Source organism: Clavelina lepadiformis, chromosome 3 (genome assembly GCF_947623445.1).
Source record: "Clavelina lepadiformis chromosome 3, kaClaLepa1.1, whole genome shotgun sequence".
Classification (NCBI taxonomy): Eukaryota; Metazoa; Chordata; class Ascidiacea; order Aplousobranchia; family Clavelinidae; genus Clavelina; species Clavelina lepadiformis.
Window position 1 is genome coordinate 20,831,230 of NC_135242.1, and position 19,913 is coordinate 20,851,142.

General features: G+C 36.2%; 3 protein-coding genes across 8 annotated transcripts; all 3 read right to left on the reverse strand.

Moving 5' to 3' along the window:
• Window positions 1–102: 102 nt before the first annotated feature.
• On the reverse strand, window positions 103–2,840 carry LOC143449850 (membrane metallo-endopeptidase-like 1). Its single transcript, XM_076950178.1, has 8 exons — window positions 2,619–2,840; window positions 2,217–2,422; window positions 1,975–2,136; window positions 1,569–1,816; window positions 953–1,175; window positions 592–878; window positions 326–480; window positions 103–272 (listed from the first exon to the last, which is right to left on the reverse strand). The coding sequence occupies exons 1-8, from the start codon at window positions 2,626–2,628 to the stop codon at window positions 103–105; spliced, it is 1,461 nt and encodes a 486-aa protein (XP_076806293.1). The 5' UTR covers window positions 2,629–2,840.
• Window positions 2,841–3,999: 1,159 nt separating this feature from the next.
• On the reverse strand, window positions 4,000–11,441 carry LOC143448521 (coatomer subunit beta'-like). Of its 5 annotated transcripts, none has more exons than XM_076948300.1 (22): window positions 11,276–11,441; window positions 10,931–11,036; window positions 10,497–10,615; window positions 10,255–10,381; window positions 9,944–10,147; window positions 9,489–9,680; window positions 9,222–9,313; window positions 8,787–8,937; window positions 8,473–8,683; window positions 7,864–8,059; window positions 7,504–7,650; window positions 7,203–7,333; window positions 7,022–7,091; window positions 6,792–6,929; window positions 6,559–6,669; window positions 6,266–6,437; window positions 5,937–6,072; window positions 5,618–5,795; window positions 5,371–5,439; window positions 5,092–5,157; window positions 4,861–4,935; window positions 4,000–4,411 (listed from the first exon to the last, which is right to left on the reverse strand). In XM_076948300.1, exons 1-22 carry the CDS (start codon window positions 11,276–11,278, stop codon window positions 4,322–4,324), a joined length of 2,784 nt encoding a protein of 927 aa, XP_076804415.1. In that variant the 5' UTR covers window positions 11,279–11,441; the 3' UTR covers window positions 4,000–4,321. The 5 variants fall into 5 exon arrangements, with proteins under 5 accessions (XP_076804415.1, XP_076804414.1, XP_076804417.1 ...); XM_076948299.1 differs by having other exon boundaries at window positions 4,825–4,935; XM_076948302.1 differs by lacking the exon at window positions 5,092–5,157.
• Window positions 11,442–12,415: 974 nt separating this feature from the next.
• On the reverse strand, window positions 12,416–19,593 carry LOC143449786 (activating molecule in BECN1-regulated autophagy protein 1B-like). Of its 2 annotated transcripts, none has more exons than XM_076950112.1 (11): window positions 18,324–19,593; window positions 18,031–18,228; window positions 17,012–17,117; window positions 16,421–16,455; window positions 15,270–16,278; window positions 15,020–15,107; window positions 14,661–14,804; window positions 14,323–14,499; window positions 13,769–13,882; window positions 13,439–13,521; window positions 12,416–13,262 (listed from the first exon to the last, which is right to left on the reverse strand). In XM_076950112.1, exons 1-11 carry the CDS (start codon window positions 18,696–18,698, stop codon window positions 13,111–13,113), a joined length of 2,481 nt encoding a protein of 826 aa, XP_076806227.1. In that variant the 5' UTR covers window positions 18,699–19,593; the 3' UTR covers window positions 12,416–13,110. The 2 variants fall into 2 exon arrangements, with proteins under 2 accessions (XP_076806227.1, XP_076806226.1); XM_076950111.1 differs by having other exon boundaries at window positions 15,011–15,107; window positions 18,324–19,592.
• Window positions 19,594–19,913: the final 320 nt, after the last annotated feature.

The window sequence follows — 19,913 nt, forward strand, 5'->3', positions numbered from 1 at the left end:
TGACAACAGACTCTGGCATCAGGAAATTAAGTGCGCATTAACGGTATCACACTGTTATGACTTGTTGAAATTTGCAATACCATTAACTTTTTAATTTTTTATTCAATTTACGTTTTGATCTATATCCAGGAACGGCCGAATAGCTGAGTATTGGTCGATAATACACTGCGCTCTTTCCTTGAAATTATTCTTTGATTTCTCGGTCCACCAGTTATTGATGTTTCCATTTTTATCATAAGTCCCTCCATTGTCATCAAATCCATGACAGAGTTTTTTGTTAAATTAATTTATTTACCTTCCAAATAGGCTAATCTAAAATGAACCACGTGACCTATTATGCTCCCGATTGCTCCGTAGTTCATGGAAGTTGGTTGGCTGATGTCAAGGAACGGCGGCTGCATTATGGCGGCAGGAAAATTGATTTGGTTCTTAGACGGACTGTGATAAGCATACACTACGGCTGGCCCAAGCGTCGTCCATCTAGGAAGGCAGTAAAGTAGCTTACGACCAACATTTATAGGCTATAACAGTCAAAGCACTTCGACAAGATTGCTTAAAAATGTAGCTAGCTAAAAGTCAGACACTTCTTACTCGTTGAAGTCCACAGCTGCTTTCAATTTGCCAAGCTCTTCTTTTGTTTCCCAAGCGATCATTGTTTGAATATTTTTCACGAATTGATTTGGCTCGATAACCACATCTTCGTAGTCATAATCGAGTTTTAGATTAAACTTGTCCACAATATAATCTGGGTAGGTCAATACTGCCCTCATGAAATCGAGTTTCTCGACTGCTTTGTTTCTTGTTTGTCGGTCGATCCACTTGTAAGCGGCCAGCATTTTACGAAATGCTTGCCGCAGATTTTCGAACATTTGCTCAACCTTTGTGTAAAAGTTATGCAGTAGGCTTACATTTAGAAACCATCAGTATAGGTCTAGTTAATAAGCTAACTTACCATATTCTTGTTATTTTCAGAAAAAGCTTCTGATAGAAAAAGGGTAGCGACAGGCATGTGAAAATATTTCTCAGTGTCATATGTGCAGACTTTCCATCGCGCCGGCTCGGCTGATACACCATACAGAGTATCTTTGAACGGTTGGCGTGTCTCCCTTAGGTCCGAGCTCATGTAGATTACCCTGGCTTGGAGAACGCTCCATATGAGGTAGTTATGAATCAGTCTACAACGATAGATGTACTGTAATAGTACTGTCTTAAGCTAATGTACTATATTTGCTGTATGATTGCCGTAACTTTTTTCAACGTTTAATGAAAAAATGGCCGGTTGTTTGTTTTAACCATAATGTTTTTATTTCGGCACTAGGCCTACTATCTAATTTGTAGCAACGCTTTAACAATTTTTTTATAAGTTATGCTGCTTTGGTTGCCCTAAATTTCCTTTTGGATCCTCATTGGGATAGCCCTTTTTACGGAAACAAAACCATGCCTGACGTACGGTGGAGGCCGTTGAACAGTCAACAGATGTATAGCCTACTAGTAATCTTAAAAGAAGAATTATCAAAAAAGTCAATAAATATTTAAAGCAAATACCCAGCCTCGGTGCTTAAACACACTCGTGTTTTCCATTTATGATGCCAACAAAGTTTTTCAAGTAGTTCATGTCGTAAACTACAATCTTTTCATCGGCGTCCACCGTAATAGCCGTTGCAGACAAAACTGTGTTGACGTAATCCGTCCAATTTAGACCAGAAACCTCGTTCGCAAGTTCTTGTAACGACATCTTGTTATAGCTGCTAGTAATATTTCGAGTTTCGCTTTTTGGTTTGACTGCTCGTGCAATATCGGTTTCTAACTGGACAATCTGTGAATAAAACCTGAGCTTGTATAATCGCTTATAATTTAATTTCTAGATGTGGAATTTTCTTTTCACTTTAAATAGGCCATACATGAATTAGTCGTGCGAACTTCGATGTTTTTGATTGACATTGATATGTTTGGTTACTCAAGATTAATACACACCTGATCAACAACAGATTCGGTTGTGTCAGAATTTGCCTTGTCACCAGCAACCATTGTGATAAAGTCAGACATAAACTTGCGATAACCAGGATGTGTTTTTTGTCTTAAACCATCGTCCAAATAGTATTTGCGATCGGTTAGTCCAAGATCGGGCTTACCTATCTATGATTGTTGTTTTGAATTTATAAGATTACCTTGTACAAAGCTAATTCGACACACAACAGCTTCTCATTACAAGTTACCTGGAAAATGTTTGCGCTAGAATCTTTCTCATCTTTCCCCACCCAGGCCGATAAGATTGCTTTACTGCTAAAACCAGAAGTGAATGCGCCTAATGTTTTTTCCAAGTTGAATGAATCTCTATCAAAAGAATCACCGATCACCGGCCAACCTCCCATTTGCTTGATGAGCTCCAGTACAGGTTCCACACCGAGGGAATCGAGTTTTGCTAAATGTTGTAGATATTTTTGTGTGTTGCACTTAAAAAATTATTTGTTTAGAGACATTTTGCAATAACTGTTAGTAAGTTTCAAGTACCAAAGAAGGAATAAGTAAGCTATAAAACCTGCGTGGCAGCGCTAAATGTATATGGTACATATGGCCTATATACGGAATGTTTTAAACCATGCTGTCTTTATGCTTACTTGTATTCATACACGAAGCGTAAAATTCTTTCGCCTTCTTAATTGAATCTCGATCGTCTTCGGAAAGTGTTTCCAAAACGCCTTGATATAGAATATTTATTCAACTTAAATGTGTTCAGATTAAATAAAACAATATCTCCCGGCCTTGAAAATCGAGATTAATATGCTTATACTGCAAGAGAACTTGTTCCAACCAAAACTTAATCTTTTTCATAATTTTAAGCTGAAAAGCAACTTCTACAATAGCTGTAAACTGTATAGCAATATTTATATTTTCAGTTAGTGTTCTTCGGTTGATTATTTTGCGGTTGCCGCGACGTGTATAGAGTTTCAAGCCGTCAGTTCAAAAAATGTACTTTTTGCACTTTCTGTTGTTATATTATTCGCTTGCAAATCCCTGTAACGCTTTCTTCGTATTAAAATGATTGGTAGTCTTCTTACGTTTTCGTATTTGTTTATTTCTTTCATCCACTTCTGTGAAAGTGGATACTGTTTGCCAGCGGTCAGGAATGATCCAATCTCTGATAAAACCTCCGCACGCGTAACCGTAGAAATCTTCACACGGATTAACATCTCGATCCATGTAGCTTAATATGCCGGCAGCTTTGAAAAACGTGAACACAATTTTATGCAAAAGTATAATGCCTTGTTCGATGACAAATGAGCTATCAAGAGTTTTGATTCTTATCGAAAACAGAAAATCTAATTACGAGTAAAGTTATTGTCTATTGAAGTTTCACTGTAGCTTTGCAACATTATGAAGTATATTGGGTTTAAGGTAAACTGTAGTATGTAGTATGACAGTAATTATTAATTAATTTCAAGTTATCAGCTCAAATTTTGTTGTTTTGCTGCAATTTACAAAACGTACTGTAATGAATATAGCCAAAGCACAAAGTCGTTTTACCTGCTCTAACACAGTCTGGCGACCTGGCGAGCCTGCGTGTGTGCCGAGGGTCAATTTCGTATATAACGGATGAATATCGCTGGTCTCGACTTGTTCGTTATATGCGAGTTCTACTGTATTTCACATTAGTTTTTATGGTTGCCGGTACTTCAGGTGAAACTTCCAACTAAGAAGCTAACTGACAAACCATCAGCAAATCACATTCAGCTTGGATTGGCCAGTCTATCGACTACCATGGTCACCTATTCGATCTAATACTAGTTCACGTTTAATCTCACCTTAGTCTGTTTCACCGTATTACGTCGTTTAGCAACAAAGCGATCGATCTAACAGTCGTACTATGAAGCGTTAATGACTAGTTTTAGCTTAAAACGAGGTTATAAGTTTCTGAAAAGATAGCCAAATTTCGAAAAAGACCAGTGCACAAAGCTAAAACTGCAACTTCCTTTCACAAACTAGTACATAGAGACCGAATTTTCAGCATATGCTTTTACTATACGTAGTGCACCAAAATGTATTTACATTGGCGATGTCCATTATTGCACAAAGGCGTTTCTTGATCTAGGAACTGTAGCACAAATATGCAATCAATATCACCACATTTTCACACATTAGAGCGTTCCGGAATATGGCATAAACAGAACTGTATCACTTCGCTTATTAATCAGTAATGGAGCGTGGACACAGGTTTAGGATATTTGATACAAATACATGAAAACGTATAAATAACCACTCTCTAAAAAGACAACTTTTCTTCAGAGGAGTTTGTACAAGCACTGTACGTTCGCGGCTACAATCAATCATCCAAAAGTTCGTCGTCTAAGTTAATATCGCTTGTGTCTACATCATCGTCTAGTTCCAGATTTTCTATGTCAAGCTCCAAATCCTGTAAAAAGATAAAAACATTATTCAAGAGTTCTATTGTGGCTAACGCAATGTACAAGCCATAAAACCAAGAACACCAAACTGAAAAGAGCAAGTTGTTATTATAACACACTTTACTACGGTTTATAAAAATTAATAAGAAGCAGACCTGGACTACTGGATTCAAATGACGACATACAAATGTATGTTGGTAAAATAATGTCATGTAGACAAATAATAAATTAATGGTGTTGATGATCAATTTTCAAATCAAAATCGGAAAATCAGTCAGAATTTTTAAACATTAAAAAATTAAAATTCATCTGTTAGCATCCAAAACAATTTATCATTAGCATTACAAACATATATTCTACGAATTGCAAAATGAAAAAAATTATAGCAGCATGCTCAGAAAGCTATTCGTGCGCTATCTACGTCAAAGTCATCCAGCGTCCTTTTGTCTTGTGACACCTTTGCGTCGTTCTGTGCTGGCTTCTGCTCTGCAATTTCAGAGGGTTCAGGTGTATCATTGTTTGCCTCTGATGCCTGGAAATTCAGTTGAAACAAATTATAAAAGGAAACGATCGACGCAATAGCAAGGATGCAGGTGAGTATTAGTTACAACCACCAGGCAAAAACAAAACCAAGCAAATGGGTTAAACTCTTTCATTTTTCTGGAAAATGAGAAAAAATTGTACAAACCTCAGGAACAGGGGATGGATCAGGTTTAATTAAAGGAATAGAAACTTCTGGAACAATCTCATCTTCCTACAAATTATATCATGCATCAGGAACAAAATTTAATTATCATTAAGAAATAAAACAAAAATCGTGCAAACTGACTCAACTCGATAAACAATTAAACATGAAACAACCAAAAAAATTTCAAAACATATAATTATGTTTTAAATTTGACGAGACATTCAAAGCACACAACTAACATGCCTAGTATAATATAATATACGACGTTACAAAAATCACCTCTGCTTTTTCGGTACTGCTGTCTTTAAAGTCAACGGATTCTTCTAGAACATTGCGGTCATCGTTGCTCTTCATAAATAAACAAAAAATTAGCATAAGCAAGTTATTAACCTAACCAGACTGGCTACTTGATTAGATGGTGGAAATGAAAAAGCATGAGCAATCGTATACTGTTTAATAGTAAGTTAATATAGTGACAAACAATAAATCTAATTAGACACAACTACTTAGAATTTAAGATACTCACTGGAGTCATAGGATAATGAGCAGCTGAGCGTGGCTCCTCTGTTGCTGCTAGATATCTCTCAGCAACCAAACTCTGAGCCATGTTGGGGAACAGATTCTCGTATTGTTCAGGATCAGCAAGTGCGTCCGATGCCCTTTTGTTCGTTTGTGCTAGATTTTCTTTCCATAGTTGCACAACTCTGTTATTTCACAAGATGCAAAAAAGTGAAGTTAGTGTGGTCAATTATACATGAGTAGCTGGTGCTCATACAATGATTTGAACCTACTGAACAATAAAAAATATTTAAAGTACCGCAAAAAAATTTTTTCGACTCATATACCTTGAAACTTGGCTAGGCAAGTATGTCCTTGCAAAGAATGCTGCTTCTGGGAGTCGGTTTGTGTTGATAAGGAGCTCCAGACACTTTGAAGTTTGTCCAGTTATGAAGTAACTCAGAAAAGCAACATTATTTTTACCTGAATAAAAAAAAGTAAAGTCATAACAACCAGAACATAGCTTTGTATCAGTAGGAGCTAGTTGCAGTAAAGTGTACAGCACTGCATTTTAACCCAAGAGAAGGAAGAAAGGCGTGACAATGATTCTGCTTCCCGAACGCATCTTGGTCTTACAAAATTAAGTAACAAACTTCTTGTTTTTATTAACTTCTACCTCCAGCTTCAGCGCCTTCAGCAAGGGATTTCACCATCGGGGCATTACCAGCAGATGTGGCTAAAAGAAGCAATCCTCCAAAATCTTCAGCTTGTTTTAAGCATTCTTGAGCTAATCCAAACTCACACTTGCTGGTGGCAAGTTCAGCAAGCTGTTTCCATTTTTGCTCAGCCTAAGGATTATCAGAATTAAATGAATTGGTAGCTTCACAACATTTCGCAATAGAACCTCTACTGGAGCAGTGTAAAGAAATATTTAGACTACTAGCTATATTCGAAGTAGCAAGCGCTAACCTGTGCTTCCTTTGCAAGTTGATATGCAACCTTGAGGTCACCGAGACCAAGAGCGAGCTCAAACTTATGCTCAGGATCACTGGTTACAGCCATGGCTTGGGGTTTGAAACCCTGTGGGCACAAAATCAACGAAACTTACTACATAACAAAACAACCTCAAACTTCGGAATTTAAGTGCAGTGAAATCTTGAAATCCAGACTGAATGAATATCAAAGCTATTTCTCATGTGCACCTGTTTTTCTAAGAAATGAGCCACTCGGGTTCGTTGGTCTTTTGGAATGGACGGAAGAACTTTATCTGCAGTTTCAAAATCCTGTCTCATCACTGCAGTTTGGTACTCAAGCACTGACAGCAGAAGTGAGTAACTCACCTGGACAAAAAATCAACAGCATAAACAATGCAGCAACTTGCAACACATTAATGTATTTAATTAAAGGGTTTGTATTTGGGTCCTATACCTACCACATTCAATTCTTTGTCACCAAGGTACAGTCTATTATCACTTGGCATATATCCAAGAAGATAAAGAGTCCTGCAGGCGAAAAAAATAAAAAATATTCAAAAGTTTTATTGCTATAACATAAGCCAGGTTGGATTGATACATAACAAAACTTCTTCGTTAGTTTAGAAGAAAGCATAGCACCTGTCCAGGTGGGCAATGGTGACAATCTCCCCACCAACAAAGTAGTTTAGTCTATTGACGGAGTTTGTGTAAATGAAACAATCACCAACCCACAAACCAGTCTTCACAATTTCTTCCACCTCGCCAAGGTCCTGGTAAATAAAGAAAACATAAAAAGTGTGCGGTCATCGTAACAGTCAATTTTGTTTATTTAACATTCCGTTATGTGTAGAAGTGTTGATTTCTTAAAATACTTGGGATTACTACAGTGTTATATTGCAGTAATATCTTTTTTAATTAGCGTATAACAATTATTACAAACATCATTAAAGACATCGGTGATTCCATCTTCTGTGATCAAGTCACTGTTTTCTTTTGCTTCTTCCACTTTAGACTGATCATATTTCAAGATGTAGAAGGACTCTTCTGTGGTTATACAAACCAAGTCTCCATTATCTGACCAGAAGACCTGCAGAAATAAGTTTAAGGTTTACCTTTCAATTACTTCTTGTGTGTATGAACAGCTGTTGTATATGAAGGCCAAATGACACGAGCCACGGCAAACATTAATGTTTTCATAGAAATGACAGAAATAATTATATAGAAGCATAAAAACATTTGTTAAATATGGTATTGTTTGTCTTGTCAACAAATGCAGTTGCACTAGCAGAGATGGACATACATTCTTCGGGTTGATTTCAATTCTTCTGACTAACTCCAGGTTTTCCCAGTCATAGAAGGCAAGTCCTTGACTGGTACGAACTCCGAGAAGGTACCCCCCATAAATTGCCTCAGCACCAAAATCAGGCTTAAAAGATTTTCTTTCCTTGAAATTCTTGAAGAGCTTCACCGAGGTGGTGCTCTCACGAACAGCATACCTTGATGACACACATGGTCAACAAATTGAACAGTCTATTACATTAGATGTGTGACGACTGATTTGACGAGTAAATTTCGAAACATGAAATTGCATCGAATATTAATGTTTATTTGCATATTTGAACCAGTTATTCTTTAAATGTTTGAAGGAAAAGAATATTGTTGCTTTTATAAAGAACATACGGTCATTTGACTCTTGACATTAATGAGTAAGTTTGCAAATATTGCTGTTATACACGTTTTTGATTTAGTGTTAATGAACTTTGCTACGGCTAAAAATGACAATTTTCTTCGATAAAATATTTTAGCACTAGATAAAATATAAAAACATTCATTTTCCTATAAAATAATAAAAATTACTTGAAACAGTTTTGTTGTGATTGATTGGTGCAAGTTAAAATAAATTTCTTACTCTGACGAATCATTGGCCCAGGTGAATTCAAGTGCTGATCCAAATGCTTTGTTTCTAAGTGCCATCGCTGTATAGATGATGTACTCTCCGTCTCCACAAACAACCACAAACCTTCCATTGGCATTGTGCTTTAGATTTTGTGGATAAACCTCGCAACTACCCATGTCTTTTACTTGTAATTGCAACCGTTCTCCATCTTTGTAATCTTGATCTAAACAAGAGATATAAATTGGGCAAAATATGACAATTACCATAACATATACAATGTGGTAAGTCATAAAATATACCCAATGCAAATATATATCATGCCCCACCTGTCATAGCTTTAAGGTTGGCCTGCTGTATTTCTGAGTGCTTGGCCCAGATAATCTTTCCATTATTATCCATGGACATGGCAGGTTCCTCTCGACCAAGCTTAATCATGATGCTGCCATCATCATAACCAAGACCAACATTATTCGAACCCTGCAATAAGAACACAAGAAAACTTAATACAAAAAAAAGCAAAACTTAAACTGAAACAAATTGAACTTAAAAACAGAAAAAATACATAAACAGGAGGAGCTTCATAGCGTAACTTTGTTTGAAAAGGATTTTATACAGCTCTAAGTAATTTAACAGGTCTGTGATAAATGCCTATGTAGTAGTAATACCATGTGTGGAACACCCTATTACTGTTATACCGTGTTTACGTACACCTAATCTATTTTGTGATCAAAACATGACTAAAACTGAAATGACTGCAATACCTTCATTGCACTGATGCACCAAACCCTTTCCATTCCATAATTTAGAGTAGTTTCCAATCTGTAAGTGTTGGCATGCCAGATTTTAATGGTACCTTTATGCAAAATAACCTTTGAAAGCTTGGTGATCAACTAGTCATGACTTACCACAAAACAATAACCAAAAACTCAATACGTGTTTCTAAGATTTTTAATGTTCACAAGGATAAATATATAATACAAGCACGAAATATGCACACATTAAATTCTTTTAACTTGCCATCAACATACCGTCCTCAGATCCAGTCAAGATAATAGGCAGCTCAGGATGAAAACTGACACAAACAACGTTTTGAGAATGACCTTCCAATGTCTGGACACAAGTTTTGTTTTGATAATCCCAGATTTTCGTCTGTCTGTCATCAGCTCCAGAAATAAGGTAGGGTTTGTCTCCACCATTGTAATAGTCAACGCAGTTTACACCTAAGGATGTAAAATGAAAGATGACCCACATAAAAAATAGACATATATATGTATATAAAAAGTAGGCTTATATTTACAATAAAGTTGACAAAAACATCTAGAATTAGTTAAAAAAGGTAAAAACATTTTCCTAAAATAAAGAAAAACTTGTAGCTTTGCAAAACTTGGTAAAAAAACAACTATGTATGTAGTATGTACATACAGTATATAGCCTACCACTTTTGCAACAAGCCCAATAAATTTTACAGTCAGTCCTATTTTACCTTTTTCATGGCCTTCCAGTGTAAAATTTGGGGTTGGTGAACCAAGCTGCCAGACTTTAATGGTATGATCTAGAGAAGCACTAGCAAACTGGTTGTTGTCTTTTGGATTGATAACTATTTGCATAACATAGTGGGTGTGTCCCTCAAAAACTTGGGCACAATTCCACTTCTTGTCCCAGTCCCATAGCTTTATAAGCATATCATCTGGAACACAAGTATGTCAACCACATTGTTAAAATAAAAATTATCATAAACACATAGGCTTCGTTTTATTGCATATAACTATATTTATAAGTAGGTCGGTAGCTTACCACTTGATGTAAGTATGTAAGACTGGGTGGGATGAATAGCGATGGAGCGAATGTAATCAGTATGAGCTTCAAATGAGTGAACGCGTTCCAACGTGTTGTAATTAAAAACACGCACGGTCATGTCATCCTGAAAAAGGAATTGGATAATATACATACAAATCTCTGAAGTTTTTAACTATCAAATACTCTGAAAGGTAATCTATCCCAACAACAAGAATAGTAGTTACAAGAAGACAACTTACAGATCCAGTAACCACCCAATTCTTCCTTGCAATAAAACGAGTGGCTCGAACTGGAAGATCACATACTTCAAATGATTTTACCAATGTTTGTGATTCATGATTCCAAATATGAACATTTCCTATAATAAAAGACCATAAAAGCAAAAATTTTATGACACCATAGAAGCAATCAGTTAATTCTTCTAATTTTCTTCGCATTAACAAAATAGATCCTTTCTGAGTTATGGCCATCATCTTGTTTTGGGTGGCAAGATTGATCGCCAATACTAACAATGGAAATTGTCGACGCACTTTGATTCTTTTTTAAATTGAAAGCATTTTGGGCATCGGCTTGCAAATATTTTGCAACTAAAAGTAATAAACAAAGTAGACCTATTGCGCAAATTTGAAATTTTCTGCACATTTTATATACTTTATTTGGGAGCTCTGCTTACCATTGTACAAAGAAACTAGCATCCATGGTTCACTTGGATGCAAGTCCACGCACTTCACACGATCAGATCGCGCACTGAGTTTCCTTTTAATGTCAAGCCGAAGTGGCTGTAAATCAAAAAATGGAATAGTAAACCTAAAGCACTTTTAAGCTTAACAGTAAACAGTTATCAAAAATGTCTTGTCAAGTAACAGTGTATCTATAGTAACACACAATTTTTCCAAAATATCTAATGCGTATATTACCGGTTAACCCAAAACTTATAAATCACAAGTTTCCAAGTTTAGGACAATGTAACTTCAGAACTTTTAAATCTAAACAAGCTAATCTTGTAAAATTGGCTTACCATTTTAATACTTTCAAGTCCACTAAATAACGGGTTGTTTTTTTTGGCTTCTTACCTACTGAAATTTAAGGATTTTCGTGAAGTATCGTCGTTGTTTTTAAAGTCAATAAACAATAAAAACTCTTCCAACCAAAATACCACAACTGCTGTCTCACCAACATGAAAATGATGACGCGTTGGAAGTTTTTTCGCAGTGATGATAGGTGGCGCCAAAGATTTATATAGGCAATACAAGGTCTATCCTTTTTCAAATACAGAGCTTTCATCGCATACTTCAGGCTTTTTTCAGATTCATTTCATGTGTTATTTTTCCCATTCAATTTGTTCATCATTAACTATCATTGCTATAAATTTTTTTTTATAAACATTACATGTATAAGCATACCTAGCATGATTGTTCGTAAAAATATAGCTATATTTGCTAGACCTGGATAATCACAAGTAATCACACGCGCACACGCCTCTCTACTATACAAAGACACATACCTGTCCAAACCGTCTGTCAATTATTTTCACATTCTTTTCGATACCGCAGTGATCTTAATATTAACTCACTTTATACATGTAACATAATTTAAGCATGTTAAGTTAAGCAGATATCAAGGTTGATTTGAGACCCAAAAATACAGATTGCTGAACATAACGCCACCCATCTCCAAATTTGATATGCATGTATGGAATAAGCACAACAGTTAAATATTTGATTTGGTATCTCCTAATGACATTTCATTTGACACGTGCCATTTCGAGTGGTTAGATAGGCTACTTCATATTTAAGGTTTGCATTAGAAGTAAAACGATCAGTTTATTCAGAATTTTCAAAATGTGCGACGCAATACGTCAGAGTTATTTTTGAATTCAGTCTTTCCTTGGTTTTTAATCTGTTCATTGCAGCAAAATGTTAACAAATGAAGTATTTTCCTATCTCACTATGCAGTCCCATGTGGTTGTAAACTTGTAATGATACTTAAAACGCGAATTACCTAACGGCATGTTTGTGAAGCGATATGTAACACAGAACATGAAAAGGCTTAGCGCCCTAGCAAAACTCATTGCCAATTACCCTAAAACTGGAGTAGGATCTAGCCTACCGTTTTAACAGACTGATACATGCTCTAGCGATTGTGAATCACTTCATAATTAAAAGGTAGCCTTGATATTTGAACACGTTTGTGACATTACATAAAACCATTTTGGAGTAGTTCAAATTTTGCAACGAGCCCCTTAAAGGTTACAACAAAATGCCAAAGCAGGAATAAAATAGAACGCTACATAGCGGCCGTTAAAACAGTGACACTTCACAGAGTAGCTGTATGAATAAAGGTTTCCACGTGGACCACGTTGGCCCAAGTTGTACAGTAAATCATGCCAATTACGTAACCAGTATCGATTAGAAATCTTTGACAAATTAATAAACTGGTTTGCTAGAACTAACGAATTGAAGTTGGTTGATAGACATTCTGACCACCATAGCTAGCCACAAGCAACATCGTAGATTTAAATAAGGAAAGCGTACACAAGAAAAAAAGACAACAGACATCATTGCACCTACGAGTGGAAAGAAGCGCAGTCATTGGTCAGCGCGGTTGCCCGGTATAATGTTTTCATGATTTTGTTTCAAAGTTATACATTTCCATCTAGTAAATTATCTGCAGACATCAATGTAGACTATAATGTCAATGATTTGCATATTATAGCACAGTTGAATATCGAGCTTTAAATACGCAATAACAGAAGCATAGCAATATAGTCCAAATAAGGCAAATTCTAGATGATCAAAATGAGAAAGGTTGCAGTTCAAAAAATCGCGCACTAACAACACCTTGCCCAATATTCTACTGCGCATTGTCCACCGTAAATTTATTAGTAGCTGTGTAACAAATTCGCAATTCTCCGTTGTTTGTTCCATACACCAGCCCCTGTCCGACACCCGGCATCCACGCTATTGTGTTGATGTTGACGTACCTTTGCGGTGTGTCTGGAGTGACTGAAAAAACAAATGGTTTGAAATAGTTATTAAGGAAACTAAACCCAACAGTGATTGGATTGTAACCGCAAAAATATAACTATTCCTAAAATAACACAGAAAATGGTGGATAAGGTGAGAATGTGAAGTCATTAGTCAGCGAAAATGGCAAAAAGCTCTTCAAGATAAACAGATACCTGGATGCATTACTTGATTGACCTGGCGTGCGCTTGTAACGTCACCAACTCTGTCCAACTTTAAAATCTGAGCCATTACGTTTCTGCAGGCAAACACAAAAGATATTAATTAGAGTTACTCGTTATGGAAGTTTTTAAATTATAACTAAAAATTTAAAAATTGGTCGGACCAGAGCAGAATACTAGCTATTCATTCACTAAGCAGTAGGTTTGATCATATTGTTCATTGGGTTTAACATTCCGAAGTTTGACCATTTTTCTCTCTATGCATTCTAGTGATCTGCGCATAGACATCTCAAGTACAAGACAAATACTTTACAAGAACTATACCTGCTTGGCAGATTACTCTCATTCAAGTAGGATAGAAAATATTTCAAACCAACTGCGAGGTAGTTTCCCAGAGGTGATAGACTGAGGCATAAAGCAGGTTGACCAAACTGCTTCCTACAAATAAATGATATTAACCTCATGCTATTGCAAGCGGATCTTACAGTTACATAAACATATGAAACATGTAATTAGTATAAGATTTAATTTCTCCCACATTGTAAATACATGTTTAAATTCAATTAAATAGGTCTGTAAATTAAGTACATAGCTCAGACTTATTGTATTTTGTAAAGTACAGCACTAGTCACATCACAGAACTATCAAAATTATGATCTGTGCACTTCGTTAATGTTTTTTGTTTTAATCCAACACTTCTCAATAACATGGCATAATGATACCAAAAATTATATATTATTATATATTATGTAAAAATTGTATTAGTTTACCCAAATGGTGTTCATGGTAACTGGACTAAAGCCTTGTTATGTGCATCGCTAAACTAGCGAGAAAAAGTTACTGCTGCAGCAAACGCGACATTCTGATTTAGAACTTACCTAAAAAGAATTTGGCCAAACGTGCTAGGCTCAAGAGAAATGATACCAACTTGTATTTTTTCTGAATAGCTGTCAGCAGACCACATCAAGGCGGCTACTTTAGAGCCATCTCGAGCTATATCAACACTGCAATCATGATGGATCTTGCATTGCGGTACAACAACGTTTACATTTGATCTGTAACAAATAAACTTGTAATAAAAACACAGACACTTGGCATAATTAGAGATGCCAACAAGAATCGTGGAACTCTAGTAAATAAGTTTCTTTAAAAGTCTATAACGTATATACAAGGCTTGTAGCTGTTATTAAAACGTAATATCACTAAAAATAGAAACCTGCTAATTTCCGGCATCTTTAACTTTGAGAAATCCCACCATTGAAGTCTGAAAGTTGTTTTGTCACGGACGCCAGCCATTAGGTCAGGAAATGTTGCAGTTGGAATGTTTCTCATACCTTGTCTGTCCCAGTGCCGTAGACGCCTATACAACAATAAACATGAGGATTTAACAGCAAGCTACATACTTGTACATATATACTGTGCATTTGAACCGGTTAACTTTCGGCAGTTAGTTAGTTAATCGATTGGTAAGTTTGTTGGTTAGTATTTCATAGCGGGAAGATATGGATAGTTAAAACAAACATTCAGCAAACAAAATTACTTTATATGTTAGTCGTGCACACCTACCATCGATACCTTGAATATCTACTCCTAAGTCTTCGTTGAGCTGTCCTCAAGTAGACATCGCTTGGTGGGGGTTCCACATCAGGAACTTCCCTGTTACCTAAACATGAATTGTGTATTTTTTATTTATATGCTTTTATTCGTACTGACAACGGGTTATATAATCAAAACTTTTCAATTAACGTAATTACTGTTAGAGTCATTGTGTTTTTGAGTGTTTTCAAAAATTAATGAATCAATATATTTTGTCAATTAATATTACTTGACGGTGGAAAAAAGAAAGGCCGTTGAAATGATGATAGTGTGGTATCATGTCGCTGACTACTTCTGCTCGGACTATTTCTGCTCGAAGTGGCACTTGTTGAAGGAGCTGATGGAATAGCGTAAGATGGCACTACCGACGGTGTCATAACCACTTCTGGCTCCTCTATCGGTGCCTCCATTAAACCCACTGGCATCAAGGGAGGCGAAATGGATGGCGGGGGTGGCACTGGAGGTGGGTTTGGAAGTGGATAACCCAATAGTAAGGGTCTGACTGAAAGGGACCTGACGGGAGCTGAAGATGTCGATGGATTAGAAGAACTTGTACTTGGGTTTGAATGATTACCTATATTTATGGAGACTTCTATGTTGGGGTCATTCAGTGCATTATGCAGCCTTGCTTGAACTCTTGCAGAAAGAAGGGCTGTTATTTCGTTATAATCATCAACGGCCTCATTTTCTTGTTGCGCCAAATTGTCAAACATAGACCGATAAGTGTCTGGAATCAGTGATGAGTTGTAGCTAGATGGATTCGGAGCTACTCTAGGAGGCGTAGGGGATGCTGTAGAGGCGTTTGCTGCAAGAGATCTTGGATGGTTTTGTAGCTGTTGGAGTCTCATCTCGAGATGACGCCGTTCTTGCCGCAAAACTTGCAACCGATTGTACTGGTGCTGGATTTCGGCATTCACACTGACACGCGCATGTAAGATGCGCTCATGATCTCGAGAATAAGTATGAGCGTGGGAGACGTCACTTAAATGCTGACGTGCAGCTGATCGCCACCGAGCAGTAATATTTTGTATCGACTGAGTATCCTCAGCTGACAGATTCAACGAATCATCATTTCCAGTTCTGCTGTCGCCGCTATTGTTTGTTCTGCTATTCTGACGACCCCTTAAGTTGTACGAAGCCGTCATAGGTCTGGAACTTGGAGGGCGACCGGCAGTAATGTTAAGAACTGGTGATGAACTGTTTAACCAGTTACGCAACCATTGTCTTCTTGTACCGGTCTAAAAGTACAGGATGGCACATGATGATTTGTTTTAGGTTATCATCATGATGTCAACTCAAAGATTTAACAATAAAAAAAGATCTACAAGAGCCACGAAATATTGTATTAAGAGGATAAAATGAAGTAACGATATTTCTTACTCTCGGAACTGATGATGAACCGGCTGTTGCCCAGTCTATTAGAGAAAAAAATAAGGTAATATTAATACAATGTAACAATCTGTAAGTGACAATTTAAAATTCAAAGCCTCACAGAGTCAGCTATGGTTCTCACAGATCAAAGTAACCATTCCAAAGTAACAATAAATGATATTTCAGCAACCTAATAGCCGGTAATAATTGTGATATCAAGGAAAACAAATCTGACAATTAATGCTGTTGTTGGATATGAATAGTGATTATAAAAATTTAAATAACTGGAACTGTTGTGCAATTAGACAAACAACAGTAATCTCAATATTATTTAAGTGGGAACAATTCTCACAAAAACTGACAACTCAATATATTAATGGATAATATGCATAAACATGTTATATAGCCTGCAGACTGGTTGTTTTTTACAAATTTTAAATTACACGTAGCCTAGCCAATATTTAATTATCACTTATCACTTCACAAAGCAGTAAAAGACCAATATCATATGAAAAGACATCTCATAGTTGAAAAAGTTAACCTACAGTTTTTGACCAAAATTTAACAAAAACTTAAAATTTCAACAAAAAATGCTTAGACCTGAATCCTCCTGATCATCTTCATCACCAGACGCTTGCTCTTCTTCAACGTTTGCAACTCCTGTCAGAATGTGACTTCCAAACGAATCAAAACGAACCAGCTGAACCTAACAAAAAACAACCTTTTTAATATAACCTAGATGTATATACAGTAGACTCCGCTTTATTATGACCACCTTTGGACCAGATCATTTTGGTCATAATATCCAAATGGTCATAGTAACCAAAATTAGTACAGTACTGTTTAACTGCGCCAGGAAAATGACAAAATATGTCAAATTCATCATTTATTTCATCAACTTTAAGCAGTAATATTAAATGAATGCCAGTATGTGAATTGGGAATACAAGTGGCATACAAGGGGTATAATTGTCACTGTCGAGTTGCAGAATTCATACGAAAAACAGATAACAAATAAGGAAAAAGTGGTCATAATATATATACAAAGCCTGGTAATACAAAATGGAGAGTCTTATATGGCAAAAGTCGGGACCACAACAAAATGGTCATATAAAGTGGGTGGTCATATTAAGCTAATTCTACTACATTAGCTACACATCTATTAGCTACAAATCTATTATCTTATTGTCTTGTGAAGGATCTATTCTAGGTAGCCCCTATTTCACCGCAAAAAAATGTGAGTTCAAAGCTTTTTTTCACAGTTTCTTATTAACCTTAGAACTTAAAAATGTTATAATATAGTCACCTGAAGCTACCTTCTAAGCAAAGTCTAACTTCAATTAAACCTAAATAACTAGACTTAAATAACTATTAGGTTTAGGGTTAATTCTAAACCTAATAACCCTAAATAATCAACTTTTTGCATATCCATTCTCCTTACCTGACCACCTATATTTAACAACAGGCTATGATACCTACATACGGTGAAATACTCACTCTCTTTATTCGAATAATACCAGTTATCAAACGTTAAATACTCAATACACATACATACAAAATTGTTATACACTAGTTTTATATAAAAAAAAATCAGTAAGTTATCAGCTGCAAATTCTTTACCCGCTCATTCGACGAACTGGTTTTGACAGATACGAATGGTTTTGCCAAACTCCAATCCCAAAAATAAATTTCATTTGCACAAGCAATTAGCAGCACATGATCTACTGGGTGAAATGATAAAGAATTTATTTTCTCTGGGTCCGACATACCACACGTCCATGACTCGCTACCACCGCCTCTTAGGTCCCACACTCTGACCTAAATATCACAGGTAAGTGAAAAACTTTCTGACAAACAGATCCAGTCACAATGTAATAAGTGAATCGTTCTGCAACACAATATCTTGAATTTACCTCTCCATTTAGGCAGCCCGTCGCAAGAATGTCACTTGAGTTTGGATGGAAAGAGATACACCACGGGGATCGCTCATGTCCAACTAAGGTCTTGACCAATTTCTTAGTTCGGATGTTTGTAACATGGACATTATGATCACCATGGCAACTAGCAACTAAATCTTGATCGGGGCTAAATGCTGTCATAAATGTGGTCCTAGTCCGAAGTGGCAAATTTGCTTTTTGATTGTCTGAACATCCAATAGCAGCACTCATCTCAGCAAACACGTGGAGAGGATCATTTCCCGTATTCGAAGCTGGAAGTCCAGTTGATCTTCTTCTTAAAGCGAGACATATATTGCTGGTTTTAGTTTTTCGGTTACGTACCGAAGACATTTCCGAAAAATTTGTTTCTCTATCTACAGTATATGCTTACATTTACTGTGTGTTAGCTAGCCAATTACTTTGCAAACACATCTATGCAACAAATAACACTGCAGTTTTCTACAAAAAGTTATGAACAACACAATAAATTAAAACTGAGGAACTATTGTCAGTCTTGGCAGACTAGAGTAATTTTTTTGCTGAACCAAACATCCTACATCCATCAAATCAGAAGGTTTTCTTGGGCCCTAGGCCTATAATACTTAAGCAAGTAAGGCACAACGTCAAAGTTAAACAGCATAACATAAAATTACATATATGATCAATCATTTTATTTTTTGTCAAAATCGCGGCAGGGACGATAAAATCAAGCCAGTTGTTATTATCATGCACTATAATGAACGGGAAAAGTGAAAAAGCCAAAATGGTTTAAAACGTGACCAAAAATAATTAAGATAATAATTGCTGGTAGCAACTAGCACGGTCACTAAACCTACAATTAGTAACGGTAAATTCACAAAACATAGATTGTTGAAAAAGGTGGTGTGATTAAGTAGCAGATTATTGAAAATTGCTTCAATGCTGCACATCAGTGGTTCATCTAACTCTGGTATAGGAGAAAGTAAAAATAAAACTAAATCCTCTTCTTTGTCTTTTCCGTTATATACTGGGTTACTTCTGTATTTTAACTCACATATTGCCGAGACAACAACCTACGGTATAGCCTACGGTAACTGTAGTAGCCTACTAAAAGGCAATACAACTACCTTGAGCTATTTCATCACATTCCTAAATATACACTTGTACGATGTAAACTTGCAGAAATACCGGTAAAACTTACCCAACAACCACACAATTCCAAAATTAAATCCCTCAAATCATTGAATTATATTTATCACAAACCATTCCCTGTTGGTGGCTTGGTAGATAAGTATGACGTAATGAAACAGCTGACTGCAAAAAATGTTACTCGTGGTGACGTAATAGGAAACAGTTTGTCATGCTTATTTGGAGCATATTGGGAATAAAATTTCTTAAAATGTTTCAAAATAATTCTAAACACTTCTTCTTCAGCGCATCCATGAAACCGTTTATGCTCTACCTGGTAAACAAAAGCGTAAAAATATTTGTTCCTTTAATGTAACAAAACAAGTGTCAAAATGTAATTTGGGTAAACGAAAAAAGCAGGAAATTATATTATTATCACAATCGAGGCCTAAAGTAAAC

What these genes read in the sequence shown, in the direction of transcription:
- LOC143449850 (XM_076950178.1), bottom strand. An exon ending in CCGAATCTGTTGTTGATCAG is followed by an intron (nt 1,817 to 1,974) that starts GTGTGTATTAAT and finishes TTTTATTCACAG; the next exon opens with ATTGTCCAGTTAGAAACCGA. An exon ending in GCAGCTGTGGACTTCAACGA is followed by an intron (nt 481 to 591) that starts GTAAGAAGTGTC and finishes CTGCCTTCCTAG; the next exon opens with ATGGACGACGCTTGGGCCAG.
- LOC143448521 (XM_076948299.1), bottom strand. An exon ending in CTCATTATCCTATGACTCCA is followed by an intron (nt 5,440 to 5,617) that starts GTGAGTATCTTA and finishes TTATTTATGAAG; the next exon opens with AGCAACGATGACCGCAATGT. An exon ending in ATCCATCCCCTGTTCCTGAG is followed by an intron (nt 4,936 to 5,091) that starts GTTTGTACAATT and finishes CTGAATTTCCAG; the next exon opens with GCATCAGAGGCAAACAATGA.
- LOC143449786 (XM_076950111.1), bottom strand. Translation starts at nt 18,698, where the DNA reads ATGTCTTCGGTACGTAACCGAAAAACTAAAACCAGCAATATATGTCTC. An exon ending in AAGATGCCGGAAATTAGCAG is followed by an intron (nt 14,500 to 14,660) that starts GTTTCTATTTTT and finishes TATTTGTTACAG; the next exon opens with ATCAAATGTAAACGTTGTTG. An exon ending in TTTGGCCAAATTCTTTTTAG is followed by an intron (nt 13,883 to 14,322) that starts GTAAGTTCTAAA and finishes ATTTATTTGTAG; the next exon opens with GAAGCAGTTTGGTCAACCTG.